The sequence below is a fragment of the Mastigoproctus giganteus genome, chromosome 13, assembly GCF_048544385.1.
Source record: "Mastigoproctus giganteus isolate SK-2022 chromosome 13, ASM4854438v1, whole genome shotgun sequence".
Classification (NCBI taxonomy): Eukaryota; Metazoa; Arthropoda; class Arachnida; order Uropygi; family Thelyphonidae; genus Mastigoproctus; species Mastigoproctus giganteus.
The window spans coordinates 121,210,394-121,236,026 of NC_143587.1; the positions used below are offsets into that span (position 1 = coordinate 121,210,394).

Sequence of the window (25,633 nt, forward strand, 5' to 3'; positions counted from 1 at the left end):
ATCCTATTTTCCCCCTTTCTTTGTATCGTAATTGTCTTTCTTACTATTCCCTCTCTTTAACCTGCTGATTACTGTTCCATACAGATGTTTTCCTTAATTTCTAACTTGCAAGTTCTTTGATTCATCCATCACAGTTTGATTAGTTTCCGTTAAGAAGTGCATTAAAGCGCCTCGTCACGGTGTTCTTAAATACATATTTGCAGACCGCGCGCGCTATTGTGACATTTTTAACCAATCGCAGCTGTTTTTGTGTGAGCGGTCGGTTGCATCTGTTCTGGCGCCTTTCCAAATGTGTTTATCTACGGTTGCCTGCGGTGTTTCTTCCCGCAATCTCTCAAGAGCAAAGCTGGGTAAAGGTTTATTCAACGCTCCTCTTCGTCCCACAGGATCCTTCAGGGACCAGCGATCCTGTCACTCGTGACAAAAGCGCTTACCTGACTAGGTTCCTCTGCGTAAAATTTTCTCTTTCCCTTTGAGTCCATCTCTTGGCTCGATGTTTGGATCCCTTTTACAATGAGATTTCTTATCTTCCGGCATAATTTCATCTGAGGATGTTGCTGTTGCATGAAATAGAATAAAACTTTAAATAAAATAAATAATATTTTAAATTTTAATTTCAGTGTCATGTTATTGAGAATGTTATCTTATCGATGCGGTAATTAGAATTAATATTAGAAACTTTTCATTCTGGTTGAGACGAACTATTGTCAATACTCTTTAGATGCTTGCATTAGGTATTGATTTAGAATGATATCGTGTTTGATGCTACTTTTCTGAAATCTCTCTCTCTCTGTGTTCTTATCTTACAAATTCTTAACCATGAATGAGATCACTATGTATGCGTACATCTGTGGTGAACTTTTCCGATATATCGAAAATATAAACGATTTTGTATTACAGCAAACTCTCTTTTCAACGGACTTCGGAAATAACGGACAGCATCGAATGAACTATGCTTTACATCACACAGCTTCAGCACCCATAACATTTTAGCCATTTCCTTTCGAGTTTAGTAGGAAATAGGATTTAGGCCTTGTTCCCATATATTCCATTATTTACTGTATTGGAAACGATTTTATTGTTTCGGGAACTTGTGGTCAAACGCGAGGGTACAATAGTACATGTATTTCAGTTGACTGTGGTTCTAGATCAGGTGACTGCCCAGTGCGGTGTTCTTCTATTCACTGTACCTAGTTAAACTGTTGGTCCAGTGAGGCGGTCTACAGTATAAATATTGTCGGTGAACTGTTGTGGATCTAAAGCAGTTTTATCACATCTTCACTGGTTCAACCTACCTGCCTGATCTTCTGTGCCATATTTATCTTTACGTTCCAACTGTGGCTACTATACAGAGGTCTAATATACAACTGTGTGGTACTACACTTAAGGTGGTAGAAAATGAAAAAGACCTGGGAGTAATTGTGCAGGCAGATATGAAGTTCTCTGAGCAATGCAAACAGGCTGCCAGGGCAGGTCATGGGGTTTTGTCAATGATATATAGGAATTTTGCTAGCCGGGAAAAGGAGGTGATTATCCCTCTGTATAAGGCAATGGTCAGGCCACGCCTTGAGTACTGCGTACAGGTCTGGAGGCCTCATTTTAGGAAGGATGTAGATTTACTTGAGCGTGTACAGAGAAGGGCAACAAGATTGGTGAGGGGAATGACGGGATTACCAAGAGAGGCTTAAGTTCTGCAAATTGCAGTGGCTGGAGACTAGGCACCTGCGCGGTGATCTGATTGAGGTATATAAGGCCTTGAATGGGTTGAGCACGCTGAATTCTGATGGGATCCTTCCACTTGTTCAGATTACGAACGTAAGGGGGCATAAATTCAAATTAAGAAAAGACAGATGTAGAATACATGTGCGGAAATTTGCCTTTAGCCAGCGGGTGGTTAATTGCTGGAACAAACTTCCATCTGTCGTTGTGGAAGTTGATAGGTTGAATAAATTTAAGGAGGAGCTGGACAGGCATTTGGAGGGAATGGTGTGATTTTTTTTTTTTTTCTTTTCTTTTTTTTTTTTTTTTTTTTGGCTGATGCTGCATAAGCTCATACATTTGCTTTCTTGCATCACATGCCACTACTTACTACTACTTTCCACATCAGTAACTCTAGGACAGATTTCCAAGAACTTCTTCAAAAGAACTGACACTTAATGAACAAATATGATCTGGATATGGCTATAGACAAAGTTTCACAGAACTGTCTGGAGCAGGTTGACGGATGTGTACATGGTGGAAGTTATTCTTTTAATTGTGTGTGTGTGTGTGTTTTCTGTGATTTTCTTCAGGACTAATGATGTGATTTCATAAATTTCTTTGATTTCCTTGAATTGGACTTTTCCAGTCTGAATAGAACTATCATTGTAATTGTGTGTTATTCTTCTATTTGTTTATGTACTGTACAATCTTCGTATCTTCATGTATTTTACTCCTCTGTTATACACATTGGCGCACTATGGCGATAGATGCCGATGCGCCTAAAAAATCGCCGACCGGGCTAGCCGAGTGGGTAAAGTACCTGCCCGGCAACCCAAAGGTCGCGGGTTCGATTCTCGCCTCGGGCTTGGATCAAAGTACTGCAAAAACCTTGGGAGGTGCAATATGGCCACAGAAGCCGATGCGCCAACAACTACCAAATCAAAAAAAAAAAAAAAAAAAAAAGCCTAAAAAATCCCCAAACAAACATCTGTTATACACTTTTTAACTGGGCGCTTGCAGATTTTTACAAACTGCTCAACTGCCGCACTACAGGTACTAATAGGCTGCCTCCCCTTGGACCTCCACGTCGCTTCTATCGGACTCTCTCATGCCATTAAGAAGAATAAGGAAGCAGAATTCCTCGCTATTCAAACCCGTACCGATATCAAACAGGAATATAAATGTGTGTGGCCAGAATTGATAAACCTATGGCAAACCCTCTGGAATAATTCCACAACTGGTGCAACTACTGAACTTTTCCTTCCTTAGGTAACCTACATCAACAAACAACGTTCCACTTGGTTCTTCCCTAACGTCTATGCTTCCTTGCTATTAACTGGCCACGGGTCCTTCAAGAGACGCCTTCTAGAATTCGGCGTAGTTGAGGATGCCCTCTGTACCTGCGGAGAACTTGAAGACTAGGACCACGTGATGCACTCATGCAATGTATACTTAGGCTTAAAAACCCAACTACTCTTAGTCGAGGATGCCCTCTGTACCTGCGGGGAACCTGAAGACTGGGACCGCGTGATGTACTTAGTCAATGTATACTTAGACTTAAGAACCCAACTACTCCTAGACCTCCACACTACTTTCTTCCAGAAACCAAGTTATTGGAAACTAACGATGCCTTCTGTGCACTGACCAGTTATGCTAACGAGGTCTTTCGTCGTCGCTGGCATCACCTGCAACTCCCTAACACTACTCCTTTTTTTTTTTTTTTTTCATTTATTTACACACCCAAATATTATGTACAATTTCAAGTAACATAAACAATAATCTATATACAATTTTATGTACATTTTCATTCTCATATATATAATTACCCTAGCACATATATATATATATTTTTTTTTTTTTTGTTCACAATACAGTTGAGGAAACACAGTACAAAACACGTGTGTGTGTGTCCTGGTATCAAGGGTGGCCCCTAGGCATAGCCCATCTCCACCTAGTGGATCTGTATTGAATGTAGGACCTCTGCAAAGGAGCAGCCAATACCTGTGCAGCTGCTGTCTGGTGCCTGTACCCAGGCGCGAGTAGCCAGGCCTTGTTTTTTTTTTTTTTTTTTTTTTAAACCTTTTACATGCCAAAGTGCACGAAATCCCGCACCCACTGGAGGTAGTGCAATACCAGTGGGTGCCCGCTCTCCCGCTCACAGGCTGTCCAGGCCCAGAGCCCGCAAAAAAAAAAAAAAAAAAAAAAAAAAACAAGGCTGGAGCTCCAAAAACCCATTGAAGTCACACAGCCAAGACAAACATTTTTAAAGAGACCTGCAGTTATCAGGAGCATTATGTATATCAGTTTTCCTATTACGTTTAGCATTAACAAGGAAATAAACTGTTAACATTGATCACTGTTTACATTACAGTGAGATTTACCAGTCTCTCTGTTTGACAGTTCTAGCAACAGAATTTGAAAATTATTTACGGTCGTTTTTACAGCAACATTAGTTGTTACTTACCAATAGTTACATGTATTTCTGGTTTGTACAATGATAAAGACTGTCCAGTAGTCTAACTGTTCGGGAAATATAGTCTAACTGTTCAGGAAATATAGTCTCATTTAATTTCTTCCCTGGTAGAATCTGAGCTTGTAGAGTAGGGCTATAGAAGTTCCTCAAGGCGATTTCCATGTAGATAGTTCACATGGTATTCCTGAGCTTTAGGCAGGAGAGGAAGTTCACAGCATGCATTAAAGCACTCGCAGTAACACTAGCGTTCTTGCAGAAGGTTTTTTTATACGTGTAGCTATAAATTTTCTATACGTGTAGCATTACATCAGTCAGAGAGCAGAAATTGGAGTTTTTTGTGTTCGATTGGCTTGATGGCTTTTCAGATTATTGCAGGATTCATCCTATGGGGAGAAGATCTTATTTTATTTATTTTATTTTTTCTTTTTAAATAAGATTTCATGAGAGAGAAGCGTGTTGGGGTGCGCAGAAGTATGGGTATTCTTAACTGTACGTTAAGCAATTATTTACAATTCTTCGAGGTTAGCTTCCTAATAATTTGGCCCGTTTATACACAAAGCTTCTTGGAATCCCATCCGGCATCACTTAAAGGAGAAAGGGGTCTACCTGTTATTTCCTGTTGCGTTGATGGCTATCTTCCTATATGTTCTTCCCAAAAGTGAGTTAATCTGGATCATTATGACACCAAAGTAGAGTTTCTAGCCGCAAGTCTTTTCTTGAAAACTGCCGCAGAAAACTGTTGAAATGTAGTGAAGACATCAGAATTTTCGATGAGCAAATGTACATTATTTTCTGAGAGATTATTTATTTTACTCACCAGTACCTGTCTTTCATTCGAATAATCATTACATTCAAAGAGAACGTGCTGCCATGTCTCAGATGCTCCGCAGTGACAGAAAGGATCAGGCTCAAGGCTCCTATCGAAAAGTTTAGCCCTGAGCGATCCGTGGCCAGTCATTAAATATGATGTAGTCATGCTAGGCACAAACCATTTTGAGACTGTGGGTAATGATGCGAATTCAACATTTGAAATGTATCTTCGTGTAACCTCACCGTGTTCACTTTGAGCCCATCTTTACTGCCAAACAGCGGTGAGTTCCTTCCAGAGTCTTCGTTTTTCTTCTTTTATTCTGTTCGTAGGGTCTGTTACAAATATTTACAGAAATTCCTTTTTTGAGATTGTAGATCATACCCCTGTAGGAGATATAAAGGTCCAGAGGCAGGGTTCCTGCTAGAACTTTACTCCTGGATAATCTCCTCCACACAGCAACTGATACCCAGCACCGGAAACTTCCAGTCATGAAACTGCAAATTGCGGCCAGCCCTGTCAACGCCGCTCCGTGATTCTCTGTTGTGACGATCCCAGACTCTTTAATTTGAACTTTACCTATTCTCTTCCCCCAACCCACAGTCCCTCTCCAGGACTCCCACAACTGCACTTAGCACTCTTCCTTCTCCTTTTCGCCTGGGGGGAATGCCGACGCTCTGTCATCCGCTCGCTGTCTCCCCTGTCTTCCACGTTCCTGTCTCTTCTCTGCTCTTTCCTTGTCCCTCCCTACTCTGGCTCCTGTAGGAGCCTGGACGGCCCGTCAGATGTCTTTTAACTCCCTGGTCCGGCTCCTCGTGCCAGTGGACGGATGCTGGGAGGTTCCTTCCTGGTGATCGCCCCTCCCAGTAACAAAGAGGCCAGTCAAACAACACACTGACTGGCTTTGCAATGTTAACAGAGTACTTAACGCGGAATTGTGGGAAACCACGGGAACCGCATAACAATAACACTATGTCCACTATAAAGTGTTCGATGTAAATGGATGGATTTTTGACAAGTTGCCCAAACCCTGTAGACTCACGTAGGGGCGAAAACCCATTTCTTTTAGATATTTCTTCCTTGGTTAATATTCACTCGGGACATTGAACAAATTCAGTATTCTCAGAAATACAGGGTGCATTTATTAGTTTCTCTTTTTCTTTTCCCCTTTTTGTATCAGTTTGTATAGTTTTTTTTTCCCCACCACTACATGCTAGTTGTTGTTGTAGTGTTTTAGGCGCATTAGCAACTTAGGGCCATATTGCGCCGTATATGTCTGTAAATTGCTTGTGTTCTATGGTAGATTTGCTGTTTGCTGGACGATGAAAATATCAACTGTGATACCCACTAGAACTGCGGGACATGCAGTGGCATGTCATCACAAGTTTGGACTCTCATGTAAGGTAATTTATGTGTTATGTATTTGAGCCTTTTTAAATCAGCTGGTTTACTCGTTTCATTCACTGTAGGTTTACTTGGTTTTTAATATCGTAAATACCAAACCAGCTTTATAACACACAATTTACCGAAACCTTTACACGGATGCTTCATGGCCTCAGTTGCAAAGGAAACGCCACAATCAGAGTCCATTGAATGCTTCAAATGCATTATATTGCTCTTTTGGTTTCTTCAAACGTTTCGAATCATGGAGGAAATTGTAGACTATAAGTCGGAGAAACGTTGCAGATACGAAATATTGCTCCAGAGAAACCTTGTTGCCGAGGCGGGGGGGGGGGGGGGGAAGGGTTCATGAGTAAGTGTGTAATGTGGTTTGAAACCATAAAGAATCATTAGGAAATGTTCGGAACTTTGAAAACAACACAAATCTCTGGAGTATCCTGGTCCATCCCAACAGTAAGGACCGATGAGCTGATATGAATTGATAATAGATTTGAGAATTGATAATTAAAGAGTTGCATCTAGTACAGTAAGAGCCGTCGAGCATAAAATGAAGTTCAAAAACTAATTTGGACTCTGCTGTCGATTCTACAATAAACAACGCGTTCCTTATCAATAAAAATATTAATTCCATGTCATTGTTAAGGGATCAGATCTTTCTTGTTATAAATCAACCGTCTTATACTATGTCCACAATTAGTCTTACGATCTCCTGATCAAGTGTTTCGGAATACGTGTATGTTTAGATGCATCGCTTAAATTAGGCATATATAAAAGAATCGTGGTAATTAGGTATGGGCATGGTTGTGGATTATCCAGTTCTGGATAAATGCTACATTTTCGAAGTCAAGAGAAGGTTCTCATGCTTGTTTTTAAGTTTACACGGCTCAGCGTGCTGTTTTCTGATAATTGAATCTTTCATGCACCGAATGGTCGAATGTTTCCTGCGACACGTGGAAATTTTATACGCCACTAATTTACATGATCGCTAAAAGCACATTAACGCACTATTTCGGGCACATCTAACGCGCTTGAAGTGCTGCCCTCTGACGGCCATTACTGCAGTCCCGGGAGAGGATAATTTAGAGCGCTGTGTAAGGGGAAAAATCGATGACAGTCATCACCAGCCGCATCAGTGCTGAGAGGAAGCTAGCATTTGTGGTGGTCGCCATTGCTCTTCGTACTCTTCTATCGCGAGGAGCATCTCTGCTCGGATTGCCAGTCGTACTTTCTTGTAGTCTCCTCCTCTACTGCTTGACGTTATTAGTCACTGTGGAATCAGAACGATATGATGCGATTTGCACAGTCTGTGGTGCTTCTTCTTCTTCTGTTTGCCGTGATTGGTAAGTTATTTTAACCTCGCTGTCTCAGCCTTGTTGCTTTCCTATACGCACACATACCGGGAGATGTAAGCTCGTTTCGCGCGACGTGCTGCTTCCACAATAACAAACTGAATATTGTTTAGTGTCTTCAACACGTGCCATGTGAGGAGTGACCAGTGGCGCAAACATTGGGCGGGCATTGCGAGCATTTTTGTGTTTGTAAAATGGTTTATTAAACAAGTTTTGCGCGCAGGTAATTCGTTGAGTTTATCTGACCGGAAACACCCGAATAAATAATTCAAATGACAATAAATGCTTTTTAGTGTCTCGTTTTATTTTCAGGAAAAATTGTACGCTCAACAGAAATTAAAACTTTTGTTTTAGTTCCAGCCGCTTTACAACTTAGAACATCTTTCTGCAGCTGAAATTTGATAGCATCTTCGAAGTCAGCCGAATTTAATTTTTCTTAAAACCTTATTCAATTACATATTTTATATCTTTTTAAACTTTTAAAATTGTTTCGATGCATATTTCACTCAACTTAATGGATTACAGATGTTAAGACTTTGATGGATGAATGTATTATGTGGACCTCGTGTTCAATTATTTTGCATAAATGTCTGGATGAAAGGTACGAAACTAAAGCCTTGTATAGTCCATACCTTTGAGTATTAATATATAAACAGTGACTCCACACTGCCACATTCTGTTGAACAAAAGATAATCCTCCCAAATACATAGGTTAAATAAATTGCATGGCATGTGTTGATAGGTTAAATAAATTTAAGGAGGAACTGGACAGGCAATTGGAGGGTATGGTGTGTGTTTTTTTTTTTTTTTTTTTTTTGGCTGATGCTGCATAAGCTCCTACACTTGCTTTCTTGCATCAAGTGCCACTACTACTACTACTACTACTACTACTACTACTACTACTACATTCATTTCTCCTGGCAGAGTTCTCAAATTTGTTTCCAATGGTTACCCTCGCTTTTCGGTTTACAAATAGTTTGATAACCGAGAGGATGTTTCGGCTGCTCGTTTTCTGGTTAGTTGTGCCTGTTAAAAACAAAATTTTACCCTTCAAGGTGTGTGGTTTTGGCCCTTTAGTCGTTTGAGAAGAATTACAATTCCATTCACGTAGATCATCCAAGAATTCAAGTGCATGTCCAATCAACCATTTTTAGTATACCGAAATGTATATATTCATCAATTAGGAAGTTTAGTTAGAATAGTGGATATTTTTCTTCGTGTTAATCTATCACAAGTACCAAATCACCAGAATTCATGTGTCTTATGTGAAGTTTTTGCATGGACCATTATGCTGATGGGCGAATGGCGAAAATGATTTCTGGGTTTCTTAAACCAGTGGAAATTTTTCGTATCTGATTTAGCTGTTCAGTGTGAAGTAAACACCTGCATCCGTAGTAATTTTTAATGAAAGACAGTATGAATAGTTATCAGCGTACAAGAAGCGAAAATAGAAGCATACTGAAAAATCTCATTTGGATGAGATTTTTGCTGTGATACTTTTGAAAAAACCTCTGATATAGAGAGAGATTGTGTCTCCAGTATTTCCCGATTTCTTTCAAATAATATTCTGCCATTAATTCTTCGTTAACAGAAAGAACAGACGTTGTAAAACTAATCTATTTATCAATAGCGCGCAAAAGTAATTTTCTCTTGGATCATATTCTAATTACGTTGTTTAGTGCGATCTTTCTACTTGCAGAGAACGATTCGATTTTGAAATCACCACCGCAGCGGAGGAAGATCCATTGAAAACTGCATGACTGCATTCACTTTGCAGTTACTCTACTCCAAGCTAATCTATTTATCATCAATATACCTCCAGCTAGTGCAGCGTTTTACTCTCATCTTTCAAGTTCACGTGACTCTCTACCGTATTCCACGTTGATAACAATCCTTTCATTTGTCACTGGATGGCATGTGCTCTCATGTAAAGCCGCATTTTTATAACTTTACACAAATTGGCTTACGTAGTTGGCAATGTTCCAAACCTCACTAGGTTACCATTTGGTGACCAGTATGCGAGACATTAGTTATTTTATGCTGCTTCCAAGGAAGACCAACATATCTTTTTTTTTTATTTTTTCTCCTGAAAATGCATAGATCCAGCTGTAATCCTAGTGGTCCAGCGCGAGAGTGCAGAACATCGGTGGACGTTGTAGTAGTCGATCTCAGGCAGAGTGAATAGGGTTTTCTTAGTTATTCTGGGATTTTTACGAGTAGTACCCAAACAGAGATCAGTCTGTGAGCACCCACTCATAGATAAAACACACGAAAAGTAATATGGACTAGCGTGCTATGTGAACTGGCGCCTCCGTAGCCAGGTGGGCAGGAGCAGCAGTGCATAGCACACGCTTCTTGATTAGACCGGGGTTCAAGCCCGTGACCACCAAATACTGAGGATGCGGAATGGTCAGGGAATGACCACCGCATATCCCCGGAGCAATATGACCTTAGTTGCTAATGCTCCTAAAACCCAAATAACATACAGCTATGTGAACTGGTATACTATGGCCAAGCTATTATACCAAAAAATTTCAAACCAACCTGGTTGGACTTAACCATTGTCAAAGAATGATACCAAGAATTCTCAATTCAGCTACATTGGTTGAGTCAAATAGCAATGGACTGCATTAATATCAAATGTTGACAGTTTTATTACAAATAGTCTTGTTTGGACCACTGGATTTTTCATTGCAAATGAAAAACGCAGTTTTACGGCGGGAAATGGACTGCGATCAGTACTAATCTGGGATTCGACGTGTAAACGTACATTATATCGCACCAACCACAAATGGCTGCAGATTTTTAATGCATGTACGGTGATCAAGGCGCCTATGTGCCTTTGTTCGAAATCAGTTTCATGTATGAAAGCGTGCAGCTCGAGTGGCACTGTTTTACCAGCTACACTGCTTAGCTACATTATTAGGACTATGAGCTAATAGCGAGTTGAATGGCCTTTGGCCCAAATCACTGTTTCTACCTGATGGAGTCGACAATGTTTTGAAAAATCACACTAGAAATATTGGACTATTCATATAATAAAACACTCTTTAATTCCTGGCATGACGTAGGAAGATGATTGTGCTGACCAATGCGCTTTTCCGATTCATCTCACAGATGCTTAATGAGATTGAGATCCGGGGATCGGACTAGCCAGGACAGGTGGTAGACGTCATCTTCGTGTTGCTCAAACAATTTTGTTACTCACTTGCCTCGGTGGATAGTAACACTATCTTGAACGTACTCCCGGCAATAGTGGTAAACGTAACATTGCCGGATATGTGTGACCCAAAACGACTTTCAAATATGCTCTTGACACTGTGAACGCCCGAGTTTGCAACGAGCATATGTCCACACCATTATACCTCTCCTAGCCTGTACTGTCAGCACCTAATGACAGTACAGAGACTGATCGCACCATATGATTTTCCTCCAGCACTCCATCACCAGCGTGAGCATCAGTGCAGCCGTATTTCCCGATTAGTGACAGAGCAGTGGCTCCATCTGTATAGTTCTCCTACTTCCTTAGTATATTCTCTGTAGGATTCTTTGCATGGTGCGAGTAATGATGCTTTCACATTTAAATGCAGCGTTTAGAACAATGGTAGTAGACAGTTTTCTTCCACAGTGTAAGGATGGAAACCAGGGAGTTACGTATTCTGCTTCTTACTGAGCTAAGTGATCGAGTACTCAACCTCTTAGTTGACAAACAACCAACCTACAATACGCGAACGCATCCAGCATTGTCTGATTGGCTTTTCTGAGTACAGTAACTTCACAAAGACACTTTCGGTTGCCATAGTGATGATAGCCGTGCGTATGAGCAGTTAATACCAGTCACAGTAAGACGATTTCGAAGTGGCATGATCAGTTGCCATGTCATTAATTTTTCAGCGCATGCTACAATGGGCCTTTTGGGACTTCCTAAGATATTGTCGGCGATACAACAGCTGAACTACGATCTAGTCTGCTAATGAAATTGACGGATAGTTACAACGAACCCTGAAGGTGGATGGTTATACTTCCGACGACGTCCCAGCAAAACCAGACTTGGAGATCCATATTCTAAGAGGACTGTATAAAAGTCTACAGAAAATTGCTTGATCTTGGCTTCATATAATACTGCTAACCACAACTCCCTTATAACACTAATCCACATTCGAACAATAAACAGAGTGAAATGATATGTTGGACTCGGAAAAAAAATGGAGGGAGGTCCTGTGGAATGACAGGTCGTGCTGCGTAATGTTCAAATCTGAAAGGTTAGTTTTGGTCTTGGGAATATTTTTTAAACACTATTGTCGAATATAATTTTTTGTTGGTGGAAGCATCATGGTGCGAGGCTGCTTTTCGTGGTTCGAGCTAGAAACATTGTTCGAATAACTCTGACATTTTGAATAATTCTATGGTATATTAGTTCACCTCTACTAATTCTATGAAATTGAGCCTTTCATAATCCAACAGTAATGTTTCGCCCCAATAAGCCAAGTTCTACGCATCCATTCACTTTTGTTTCAATAAAACGAGGTTCCATAATTGTGTTGGTCGTCCAGTCTTGATCTTAAATCCCACAAAAAAAAAAAAAAGTTATGGAACTAGCTAGAACGTTGAACTGGGAGAAAGGCGCACAATCCGGTTTGATTTCTGCAATGGGTACTGCAGATTTCAGCGGGCTCTTTTGTAAACTGGTCGAAAGTCTTCCTCGAAAAAATCGGTGATCAGTCATTCAGGTCAAGATTTCACGTCATTTATTAAAGAAATCAAAGTCCATTTTCTTCAAATCTTAGGCTTTTTGAATACTTTTGAAAGTACATTTTCAGATGATGAACAGGATGAACCATCTGAAAGATATTATTAAAATCATATTTCCACCTCTCGAACACTACGATATGGTATATATTCAAAGGATACTCATCCAAGTATCCTTTGAATATACTTATCCAAGTATCCTTTGAATGCCAACGTCGATTGCTATTATTTTGGAAGTCGACGTATTTTATAGCTTTGTTACATACAGTGCTGTACTTCCTCCCTTTGCTGCTAGCACACTGATTATTATCATTCTTTTCATACCGTGCAAAACATGGGTTTCAATCCCATTTCAACAGGAAGACTTCAAACTTATTTCCCATAGTGGCCGAGTTACTTGAGGTGGGTTGGCTGCGTCGTTTTGTCTTTCGGAAATTTAGATTTTAATCTTACAAAAGAAGTAAATCGACAATAGAATAAGCACGACTTGCAGCGTACGCTGATCCCTAGTGACCTTTAACTATCTCGATGTAAATTTCAAACAGACCAAAACTTAAAATACTAAAGACCTGCGTTCTAATTTATGGTTTAAAATGTATGCTAGGCGCCTCCGTAGCCGGGTGGGCAGGAGCAGCAGTGCGTAGCACACGCTTCTTGATTAGACCGGAGTTCGAGCCCGTGACCAGGTCAGGTAATGACCACCGCATATCCCCGGAGCAGTATATAGTGTGCTCGTGTCTAACGGCACCAGGGGTTTCCCCATCTCCGCGTTGCTTTCATTGTAGGCGTACCAGTTCACTGGGAAGGCCAGAGATTTAAAAGTGTATGGATTTTGTAAGTGTAGTGTTGTGTTTCGTTGTTCTTCTGGCCATTTAGCCGCTAGACCCCTGCTGGGGCCCAACGTTGTCCACACTATGCCTCGTGGAGGCAGACCAGGTACCCAGTAATTTTAAGTTTTCACTCTGGCAGGTCCTGCCACCTAATTTCCTGAGATTTCAGTGGAAAGGATCTAAAAAAAAATATAAAAAAATAAATAATAATAAATAAATAAATAAAATAAAAATAAATAAATAAAATAATTTAATAGTATTGGGAAGTAGTCGCTGAAAGGTAGGCCGAAAGGGGTTTTCGTATGCATTTGGAATTTTGACATTTTTTTTTTTTTTTTTTTTAATTTTGACATCGTATGGGTCATTCGCTAGTGTTTAGGTAGAGTAGGGGGGGAGACCGAAGACAGGGGAGAAAGCCAGAAATATGGAGCCAACAGGGAAGGTGACCACAGGTCCAAGATTTAAATTTAGACTATGTGGGGTTACGCTGTGAAAGTGAACAGAGTAGGGAAGAGTCTGAAGGCTAGGGAGAGGAAATAGGAAGTAAGGGGTCGATAGAGGTGACCCCTGTGGTCAGTGGGGCAGGCCATGTCTCACCAGGAGGAAAAGGAGGGCGAGAAGGGGAAGAGACAGTGAAACCATCTCCTTCCCTCCCCAGGGAAGTGGAAAGAAAGTACCGTGCAAGAGAGCATAGGTATAGCCTGTGGCGTTGGCAGCAGAGCTGCAATGAGGTCAAGTCCATGGTAGGTCTTCTATTTGAGTTCTACTTTTTCTAAGGTTGTAGGTCATTCCTGGGACAAGTCCTGTATTTGCAGTTCAGGTTGTTGAGGTTGTGCTTGCAGTCTATCATTAAGTTTTTCGGTTTTAATCTTCTTTCATTTAAAGAGGAGAAATGCTGGTTGGTGATAAGTTTTGTCTTTGCATTGTCATGGTTGAGTGGCTTTTCCTCAGTGTATGGCAATTTGCACCCTTCTCGCGAAGAGGTCCTGGGCGAATCGTGACAATGCTTTATAATCCTCTTCGGTTTCAAGGAGGGGAAATTCTTGTCCTCTTGGAAGATATCTCACTTTTGCAATTAGAATACATCTTAGGTCTTCATATGTGGGACAGTCAAACATAAGATGGTTCCAGTCTTCTATTTCTCCACAAGTGCAATGTGGGTTGTCTGTGAGTCTGAAGCCAGCGAGCTTTGCATTGAAGGGGCCATGCCCTGTTATTAACTACGTTGTATGAAGTCCTGGGAAGAACCATGATGGTGATTTCGGGTATACTCTATTTGTGTGTGGGAAAAACTTGCGGGTGATCTCTCCTTTTGTGGTACCAGCCCATCTGTTTTGCCACTCCTCTAGCAGGTGGTTCTGTAAGCGTACTTTTTCTGCCTTCCTATTATTAGTGGGATCAGTTGTAAAATTCAGGAAGGTAACTGGGACTCCTTTGGAAAGGTAATAAAGCATTCCAGTTCTAATGATTTCTAGGTCTAATGGGAGCGTTCCTGCTATTACTTGTAAGGCTGGTGTACTCACTGTACTGCAGGCGCGGAGGATGGATCGCTGGGTAGAATCCAGTGTTCTTCTATTCACTACTAGCGTGGTCTTATCGTACCATATGGCCGAAGCATATGAGATTGCTGGGATGAAAACTGTCTTATAATAGAGTGCCAGCGTTCTCTTGTTGAGGCCCCAGTCTCTACGTGAGACCCTGACCGCCAGGGCCGAGTAGTTCCTGATCTTCGTTCTGATGTATTTAAGGTGTGGCTGAAAGGATAGTTTGCTGTCTAGGAGAATATCTAAATATTTGAGCTGTGGTGCCAATTTTATCGTGCTCTCATCAATTTTAATTTGGGTTGGTGTACGCAAGTCGAGAGAGCCTTTAAGGAGAATGGATGAGGTTTTCGCAGGTGATATTGTGAGAAAGTTCTTTGCTGCCCAAGTTTGAAGCAGTCGAAGGGCATGGTTGGCCAAGTTCTCAAGCTGAGCTCTTGAGTTTGCTTCCACTGTAAGGATGAGGTCGTCTGCAAAAGCGTGGGATTTGACTTCTCCCAGGTCCACTCACAAGAAATCATCAAAGACAATGTTCCAGAGCAATGGGCCCAGCACAGACCCCTGCGGACAGCCTCTGTAGATCTGTTTTACTATATTCATGTACGGGGTATTGATCTCGACCTTTCTCTATGATAGGTAATCTTGTATGGTGTTGAATAGATTTATTGGCACCCTGGCCTCCGTCAGCCTACCGAGGACACTCGGCCACCAGAGTAAGTCAAATGCCCCGGCGAAGTCGATGGAGATCAGGAGGAATTATTTCCTGCTGCATTCCCTCGCTGCAGTGAGCAGGTTTTTCAATGCATCTATCGTGGAGGAACCTGGTTTGAACTCATATTGATTTAACCTCTGATAGTCCTGCTGCTTCATAGTGCTGGAAAATTCTTTTATGCAGCAATCTTTCGTATAGTTTACTCACCACTGATAGAAGAGCAATGGGTCTATTCTACGAGTCTGGATTCTCTGGCTGTTTGGTTGGGTTCTTCAAAATTAACTTTATTTGCTGTCTTCCATTCAGTTGGGTATTTTCCTGCTTCCATACAGCAGTTAAACAGATCCAGAAGAAGCTTCAGTGCATATTCAGCTACCTTTTTTAACAATTTCCGGCTCGATCAGATCTAAGCCTGGACATTTCTTGGGTTTGATCTCTGCTACGGCTACTAGGAGCTCCTCCCGTGAGAAAGGGGGGCTCCTGCTGTGATGTCATAATTCTGGTTTTCTTGGCACAATTGGTGCTGTTCTTGTTGGATTGGTATAGCTGGGTCCTTGAAAATAACCCCGAGAATATTTTCCATTGATTGCTCCCAAGTTGTGGTGAGCACACCCTGCGGTGTCCGAGTGGATGTTAAAACTTCGCCTCTCGGAAGTTTGTTGATGGTGACTTTGAAAACCACCTCCCAGGGGTTAGCATTTCCTGTTGTGGAGACCAAGCCCTCCCATTATCTCTTTTTACTTTTCTTGATAGTTTCTGTATAACGATTCCTGACATCTCTGTAGTGCTGCCTAAGCACTTCAACTTCTGCAGCTGGCCAGGTCCTCCGTGCTCTTTGGAAGTCTCTCCTTCTTTTAATTACATTACTTCTCTCCTTAGTTGCTGAATCTCAGGTGTCCACCAGGGAACTGCACCAGGCAGTGGATTTTTTCTTTTTATAGCTGTTGCACTGGCACTTGTAATAATTTCTGTTACCTTGCGTTGGCATGAGTCAGGATCACTCCATTGGTCCAGCATCTGTTGGTTATTTTCTACCGTTGCAGTCAAGGTGTTGCTGAAGAGCTCCCAGTCTGCTTTACTTTGGCAAATCTGTTATGGAGTTGCTTGATTGGCGGTGTTCTTGTTAGAGTTCTGGTAATTTGAAAGGTTATTACACGGTGATCTGATGTTGTCCATGAGTCTTGCACCCTCCAGTTGGTTACGAACGGTGCAATACTTCCTGTAGCAAGAGAGACGTCAATCGTGGACTCTCGAAGGGTGTTACGAAAGGTCGGGAGCTGGTGTGGCTGAGTAAGGACTGAGATCTGAGAGCCGATGAGGAACTTAAGAACTTGGCCGTTCCTGGTACCCGGTCTGTCCGGTGTTGTGCTAAACCAGGCTGGCGAGCGGCAGTTTACGTCTGCACCAATTATTATCTTTTGATTCGGTAGTACATCAAGGAGGTATTGTAAGTAATTAATTGCAAAAGTGATTTCTTCTCCTGGCCTACAATATAGTGCGACAATGTAAAAGGCCCCCAAGGCTGTTATAATGTCGGCACAAGCAGTCCAAGCCGTACGAAGTTGTGTAATTCTGGTAGCAGTAATATGTTTGTTCCTGATTAGGATAGCCGCCCAGGGGGTGTCTACATCCGTCTGAATTATCTTGTAGTTCAGGGGATATCCCCTAACACTTTTTGCGTTCACATATGGCTCCTGGAGTATGACAATATCAGCATTTTCTTCGTCCGCTTTGACACGGATTTGGTCGGCCACTGCTCTGGCCCTCTGCGCATTTACTTGAAAGAACTTAATCATAGCAGTGTTAAACTTTTTAATACGTGTCCCCATAATTGATTTGTCCTTGGTATAAACTTCTGGCTTTTATGTAGGTTGGACACTTGGGATCCCTGATTGAATGGTTGTAGTCTATTCTCAGTGACTTGCAGTTTATGCAAACTGGCTCCTTGGCTTTGTTGGGGCAAGCATTGTAATCATGCCTTTCTCAGAGCAGTGACCGCAGGTGGGGGTGGTCTGCGTGCATGCATGTGTGGGAGGTGTGGCCGTATTTGCAACACCTAAAGCATTTGGGCACGGCTATATGCTCCCGGAAGCGGTGGCTTCCCCATTCTATGTAGATCCTGGCTTATTCTTTATCATCTGCCATGCTTCCGGAGAGAGTTGTCTGTCAATCTACTGCGCATACACAATGTCATCCACTGCAAACACTATCATATCCTCAAGCGCTATACAGAAAAAGATCATAAGCAGTCCTAAGCGTGGAGCATTATGGCCTTAGTTGCTAATGCTCATATGCTTCATCATTAGAAGACCCTTGAAACAATTTCTTTGGAACCGCCACATGTTATCTGAAAATATCACCTGCGAATTGGGAGAAAAGTTGACTGTTCAGATCGAGTTGTTGCTCTAAGAATTTCCTGTTAGTTGGTCCCTGGAAATACAGGTTGTAGGACTTTTCAGACCCTTAAATAGTCCTTTAGAACACGTCGTTTATAGACACTCATTTTTGATTTCGATATGGAAAGAATATTCAAAGCTATACTAAACCCCGAGGACATGTCTTCTAGGAGGATAAAAAAAACTGTAAATGCAATTTACAGATTTTTTCGTAAATGAAAATTGAGTTTATGAAGAAATTTGCATATTACTTAAAAATACTTCTCCCATTCCTCGAAAATTTATAAATCCCTCCACTTGGTATGATTTTTCTTAACCGAACGTGGGAAGAGTCCATCTTATTCAGTATTTCAGCTAAAGTCGTTAATTTTGCCGTGAAAACCCGATGGCCAATTGCATGTGACTGTTTAATCCTGTACAGAATCAGTGTTCGTGTTAATGGTGCCTGGAATCTGTTCGATAGCGCCATCAAACGTCGCCAGGATGTCTGGAAAATAACGAAACATTCTTCACGAACGTGAAAGTCATGATTAATGGTAAGATGTTTGCATTCGGAAAGACGGAAGTACAGCATGGTTTGGGTTTTTTCCTTTTTATTCCCACCTCCCTGTGGTGCATTGAAGATGCGAATCTAATACGCCATCTGTAACGCTTCAAACGGCTTATGTTCTTTCTGCTTTTAGATAGCCTGCAGGGGACATCCGAATGATGGGTAGGATACGAGGGCGAAGGTTATCGCCATATGGAGGAGTCTGCGTCGTATCTGCTGCATTTAAACTGACTGTCAGAGGACATCTGTTTTTCCTCGTGAGGAATGTACTCTTTCGAATGTTTGAGGACATTCAGCCTATTCATTTATCATCACAACTAGATTACTCTTTTTTATTATGTTGATATATTTTTCTTGTTTTAAAGAAGTGTGTGTTTTGGCTTACAACCATACAGACTTGTTTTGATCTTATTTTTTAAAAATACGTGGTAATTCGAATTGGTTGTTTTCCAGTCTTATTTTGTTTTTCTGCCATTACCCATTTCCTTCTGATTCATTGAATTTATGCAAATAAGAGTTCTTGGTTTTGCTGTGATGATTTCATCGAATTCCCTTTTGAGTGTTCTAAAGCTTTGAATAATTTCTTAATTACATTAACACCACCATTAAGCAACGTTTCAGTAATATTCGTTGCTTTGAATCACCGCACGTAAGTAATATTTATTTCATGAGGTCCAATATACAATTAAACTGGTGTACTACACATGGAAGTAAATAATAAATTAACACATTCACAGGGTGGCCAAAAGTCTCTGTTGGATGCAATGATCTTTAAAGTTGTTATGAAATTTTAAAGAATTTCATTCACAACCCATACTTTCAGGGGGATCAATACTTGCTGGTTTAGTCTTAATGAGCTCAGATATGTTCAATGTATAATTGGGTTAGAATCCCCAGAGGCGACCCAAAGTCCTATGATGAACTCGAATTAGTTTTCCTTCTCAAAAGATGATAACTGAGGCTGGGCGTTGAGAAAGGTCACTCGAAAGATCTTATCGTACAGCCAATACTAGGAAATGTTCAGAGAGGAGGGCACATCTCTGGTAGTTGCTAGATAGGAAAGGATGATATCTGATGAAAGGATGATTTATTTTTAATAATAATTTCAGTATACAAAACAGCAAACACTAGCTCTGTTGCACACATAAAGTAAAGAAAACAATTTAAGATCATTACATCACATCCAAATGTTAATCTGTTTTGTCTCTTGACTATTCATATTAAAGAGCGCAGGTGGTTTTCCCAGTTGTGAATTTTACTAAATGTAAGTTATGAGAACGTAATTTATTTTATGGTGCATTTGAGATACGTTTCTTTCGTTTGCCCAAAGTTCATCTTATTATTGGTTATTTTATATAAGAATTTAGTCGTATTCAATACTTTACATACAATTAAATAAGAAGAATTTTCTTAAATTATAGGATAGAATTTCTTACAGTAGTATTATCCATTTTTGGAGCGATCTCTTGTTGAATGTTCTCAATAATTATACAAGCCACGTTTGAAGAGTCCGTGGTCGGAGTAAGAAAGGTTTATTTGAGGAGTATGGTAAGATGTTACTTTTCAACATAGTTCTCTTCGGAGTCAATGCACTTTTTGCTACGCATGCCGCAATGCATTGATTCCAGCTGCGAAGTAAGTTTTCTCTTGGGCCTCCCGGAATGCATCCACTGCAGCAAAGACGTCACTGCCGGTTGGAAAATGGATGCCAGCCAGGTATATTTTTTCAAATTAAGAAATATGGGGAAGTCCGATGGTGCTAGATCTGATAAATTGGAGGATGGTCCAAGATTTCAAACCGCACTCGTGTAGCGCAGCCATGGCAATGACAGACTTGTGAGCAGGCGCGTTGTTCTGATGGAACAAGACTTCCTTGCTGACTCTTCTTCGTCACTTGTCTTTGATGTTTTCACGCAAACGCCTCACAAGATCTGCGTAATATGCCACCTTCACTATCTGGCCTTTCTGAGGGCAATCCACTAGAAACATTCCATCAGCATCCCAAAAAAAAACAATTCCCATCACCTTGCCAGCAGAAGGAATCTACTTGGCTTTGGAGGGACAGAAGAGCTTTTTTTTTGTCTCTGGTCGAAAGTGATGGACCCACGTCTCATCCATAGTCACAAACCTTGCAAGAAAATTTACTAGATCCGGTTGAAAACAATTCGTTCACTTGACTTGACAACTCTTGTGCGTTTTTGACATTCTGTAATAACTTTGGCACCCATCGTGCTGACGCTTTTTTCAGAGCGAGAACATTTGTTATTATGTGGAAAACGTCGTCGACCACTCATCACCAGATCATGCACATTGTCAACAACTTCGAGAATGCTGGACTTGCATGTCTTCCACAGGGTGGGCATCTTCCAGGCTCTCCCTCTCTCGTTTAAATTCTGCTGCCCACTTCTTAACTACGGAGTAGGAAGGGGCATTATTCCGCAACGTCGTAATCATACCTCATGAAATGCCTTTGGCGTTAGTGCCTTTTTCTCAGATATTGGATGATTGCATAGATGACTGATTTTTGTTCATCTTCCTCATTCACGCAACTTTGTTGACCTTAAGACCTGTAACGAAAATAAAACGTCATGGAAACTTCATTAAATTTGGTGGGTTATTATTTGAAGTATTATACATTAATTACAAAAATTAATGGCTTTTTCACTAACTTTTCATACTCGGGCCACAAACATTTCAAATGCCTATCGTAATGTTTGAAATACCATTAGACGTCCAAATTGAGACAGAAATAATTGTAGTACTGATAAAAATTAATGCAGTATATATAAATTCATAGATAATATTAGATTTTTAAATAAATAAGCATACCCACGAAAAAGCAGTTCATATGTAATTTGTGATATCATATTTCAACGAGATATTATCAAAAAAATAATAAATAAAATAACCACGAATAGATTGCGATTAAACCCTGTGCATAATTAAATATTTATTTATTTATTTATTTATATATATATTTCAATAATACGGAAGAATAAGAGACCAAGTGTGTATCCCTGTAGAAACCCCTCTCATCTTCTGAAGTGTAAAATAATTGTCAGATAATTTTAAACAGGCTTAAAAACTGCTTCTGGATACCCCGTAATTTCAATTTTGTGATTAAAACATGATATACAAGTTAACTTAGCTGGGCAAGATTTAAATCACTGCTTTGTGATGATTTCATTTCATAAGAAATGTTTTTGAAATGTCGACTGTGTTCAAAGATTTTGAGAATGCGTGTTATGAATGGTAGGAGCTAGTGCTGTGATTATACATTCGGTATATTTTTATAACATATAAATAAAATAAACGTTAGTATTAATTAATATATTTTATTTCATGGACACACGCTCATAACCGTTAGTGTATGATGTCTGTAAAAATGAAGATTTGCATGCTATGTCTGCTGAAAACCTTGATTAACGGCAAAAACCGTTCCCCTAAGATCGACTAATTACAGCCTCGAATGAAGAGGACTTCACAAATTCCCAGTTTCGAACCAGACCTCTCCAAACGAGTGGCATAAGGCAATGTATTGTGCCGTCTAAGCTACCACAGAAGGTTTAAATGGAACTGTGTAATTGCATTGTACTGGTGCAGTATCTAGAAGTATTCAACATAGTTATTTGACTTCACCCGGTGTGTGCTAGATTCTGTGCTCTCCTTGTCTGTTACATTTTTGATCCAAGTGGACTGCAGAATATCCTGGAAGTTTGTTATAAAAGGTGAAAAAATAAGGTTCCATGTTCAGTGGGTAGTTTATTTAATCAGTAATTGCCTTTCTGATAATATGATTTTTTTAAAATCCGTATTGATATCACTTCGTTGAGTTTTTCTATCTAAAGAATCAAGGAATGGTGGGGATACGTCTGGATTGGATAACGTATATCCGAAATAATAAAAGTTACACACGATGCACTTTTATTCATTACAACGCTGTTTCAGGTAGTATAATTTTGAATTTCAATGTAATTGCACAAGTACAAAGTAATTTCTTATTTAAAAATTAACTCATTAAATTCTACTTAATATAATAAACTCTATTCCTGATTGGGACTTTTTGAATGATCTTTATACATACAGAACTGGAGACCATTATCGTTAACAGTCGTATTCAAGAAAGGTTTTTGATAATGTACAGAGTGGGGCAGTAGGAGTGGATGTTTTTCGGTGAGCTGCAGAGGGAGCGTTGTGGTAGTGAGAGCAATGAGAGCTACGTGACTAGAATCGTGTGTTCATGCAGTTCAGTAATCATGGATAATTGGCAGTGAACCATCGTACGTTTGCAGTAGAAACTTATTTTACGACAAAATCTATTGTGCCGACACAATGTTTCGACTTCAGTTTAATGTATCGAGACATGGCTGAATTCCCTCTTGGAACACAATATTAAGGTGGTTTGAAGATTTTCTTGCGTAGTATAAACAATCGATTTGTAGGGACTACGCGTACATTTCGCACACCTGAGAACATCGAGAGGGTGAGAAATGGTGTTGCGAAGTCCATTCCGGTCAGCAAGGAGACAAGCGATTGCCTTGGTAATGTCGAACGTCTAAGGCGAATTTTGCACAATGACCTTCAGTTCCACTAGTACAAAATTCAAGTCGCCCATGGGGTAACAAATCTGAATAAAATTTCTCAAGTGCGGTTCTGTAGACACTTCTTGGGCATTTTGGAAAACGATGCAAATATTTTGATTATGTCGGAGGAGGCCTGTTTTTCATCTTTTTGGATTTGTTAACAAGCAGAACTTTCGCTATGGGTCGGAGACTAACCCAATGGTGCTCGAAAAGCCCCTACATAGTGAAAAGGTAACCGCCTGGTGAGGTGTATCTGCATTTGGAGTAATCGGAACATACTTCTTTGGAGAGAACAATCAGGCTGTATCAGTGACTGCTGATTGATAAAATATGATGTTGGAAACGTTTTAGGTTGAAGAGCTATACAGGCTCAGACAAAATGATGTTTGGTTTCAACAAGACAGGGTAACACCGCACACTTCAAGACAAAGTATGATCACTTTGAGGAGAATGTTTCCTGGGTGCTTGGTTTCAAGTTTGGCGACATCCACTGGTCGTCAAGATCTCCTGACTTGACCGCCCCGACTTTATTCTTTGGGGTTATCTAAAGGCGAAAGTTTACGATAAAAACCAATCAATTCTGATTCAAGAAATGAAATACCGGATTACAGAAGAAATTGAAAGAATTAATTTAAATTTGTTACAGCGAGTAATGCACAGTTTTATACGAAGACTGCAATAATGTATTGACTGCGCCAGAGGCCATTCGGACCATGTCATTTTTAAAACTTAACATTCGAATACTAAACTGCATTTATTAATGTTATTTATACAGGGTGATTCACTACCAGTGCGACAAACTTGCAGGAGGTGTAGGGGGCACAAAGACGAATCACATATCATTGCAGGGTCCGAAATACCTTCGTCATGCGGTAGAGGACGTTGAACAGGAGGTCGCGTGAACAGCGATCCCGCTGGAAGTCAGCATTTGCGAACCGTTTCTGTTGAAGAAACCAAGTAGCAAAAGTCCTCCGGAGTGGATAATCCGCAGGCTCCAATGATTGGACGCGTTGCAGATGTTATGAACTCATTTGGTTTGTTGACAGTATCCTCCATACAGTGGATTGGGAAATACCCAATCGTTGGCCTATCGCTCGAGTACTCGTACTCGGATTGCCTTCTGCAAGACGTAGGACATTCTCCTCATTGTCTGGCGTCCTCGTCGTTCGCTCTCGATTCATGGTGCATCTCGTGAAACAACCAGTCTCACGTAACCTTCTGTGCACACGTGCGAAAATCGTATGATGAGGAGCACGCCTGTGCGGGAAACGTTCCTGGTACAAGAGCAGAGCGGCGCGCCCGTTACAGTCCGCAGCGCGATACGCGAGGTGCATGTCGCCCAGTTCAACGTTTGAATACTCGTACATCCTACTGCCTCGGGAACCGGTTCGCAAATGCTGACTTCAGCGGGATCGCTGTTCACGCGACCTCCCGTTCAACGTCATCTACCGTATGTCGAAGGCATTTCGGACCCTGCAATGCTGTGTGATTCCGATTCGTCTTTGTGCCCCCTACACCTCCTGCAACTTTGTCGCACTGGTAGTGAATCACCCTGTATACATATCATCTGTTAAAAATAATTCACCAAAAACATCCGTTCCTACTGTCTCACCCTGTATACTCGTACATCCTACAGAAGAAAGTTTTCCTATAGAAGAAAGTTTTCGTGTGTGTGTGTGTGTGTGTGGTATGGTTGTTTATTTGCGCATTAGCTGCTATGGCTATAGTGCGCCTATTCGTAGGAATATTAGAAAATAATTAATAATGAAGCTAGTTTAAATTAATTTCAGTTCTGAAACCTATTCATAAAAGATGATACACACCAATTTGTTTTAAAAAGCAAAAAAGTTCGTTAACATTTGCGTCCTCTCCAATGATATGATCTAATGTCAATGGTCTCGACGATTAGCCGGATTTTGAAGTATTGCAGCTCGATTTTGTTGATAGTGTGGACAGCCAAGAAAGTTTTCATAATTGAAGACTTCAGCTAGCTTAACCCGATTAAGTTGTTTGTTTGCCTCTCATTGAGATGTATCCAAAAACTATAAAGATTAGTTGAAACAGAGCCTCCTATAGGAAACCCATCCAATGGGGTAAACAAATTATTACACTAAGGTGAGAGATTTTTCTTTATCAAATTTCGGCAACAGGATTTAGTCACAGTGAGACGATACTTGCTGTTGTGATCCTTGTTTATGTTCGTATACAGGACTTATAGAAAGCCGACCTACGCTCGGTCCTTTGAAAAAAAAAAAAAATTATAGTATCGACGAGTTCATGGCCTATAAAGAGCAAAATATAGAAATCCGAGTCCATTTCTGGAATCGGACTAGAATCATGTAAAATATTATTGCTCCCGGAAATTCCGGCTTAGAAGGATGAAAACCCGGAAATATGACCACAGAACACAACTCACAAATGATGTACTAACGTATCCTGGACTTAAGTGCCTTGAAGAAATTTCTAAATAATTCAGCCAAACGATTACGACTTAGTTATTTCTTCTAGAACTTGATTCAGTGGGAAAAAAGGTTCCATGA

At 40.6% G+C, this 25,633-nt stretch overlaps 1 protein-coding gene across 1 annotated transcript in view; it reads left to right on the top strand.

Annotated features, from left to right (window-relative positions):
- Positions 1-7,531: 7,531 nt before the first annotated feature.
- The window catches only part of LOC150076410 (uncharacterized), a 147,616-nt gene continuing 129,514 nt past the window's right edge, over positions 7,532-25,633 (top strand). Inside the window, exon 1 of the mRNA XM_090387414.1 lies at positions 7,532-7,723. Within this exon, the coding sequence (XP_090243540.1) occupies positions 7,669-7,723 (55 nt within the window). The 5' untranslated portion in view covers positions 7,532-7,668. The remainder of the gene's footprint in view (positions 7,724-25,633) is intronic.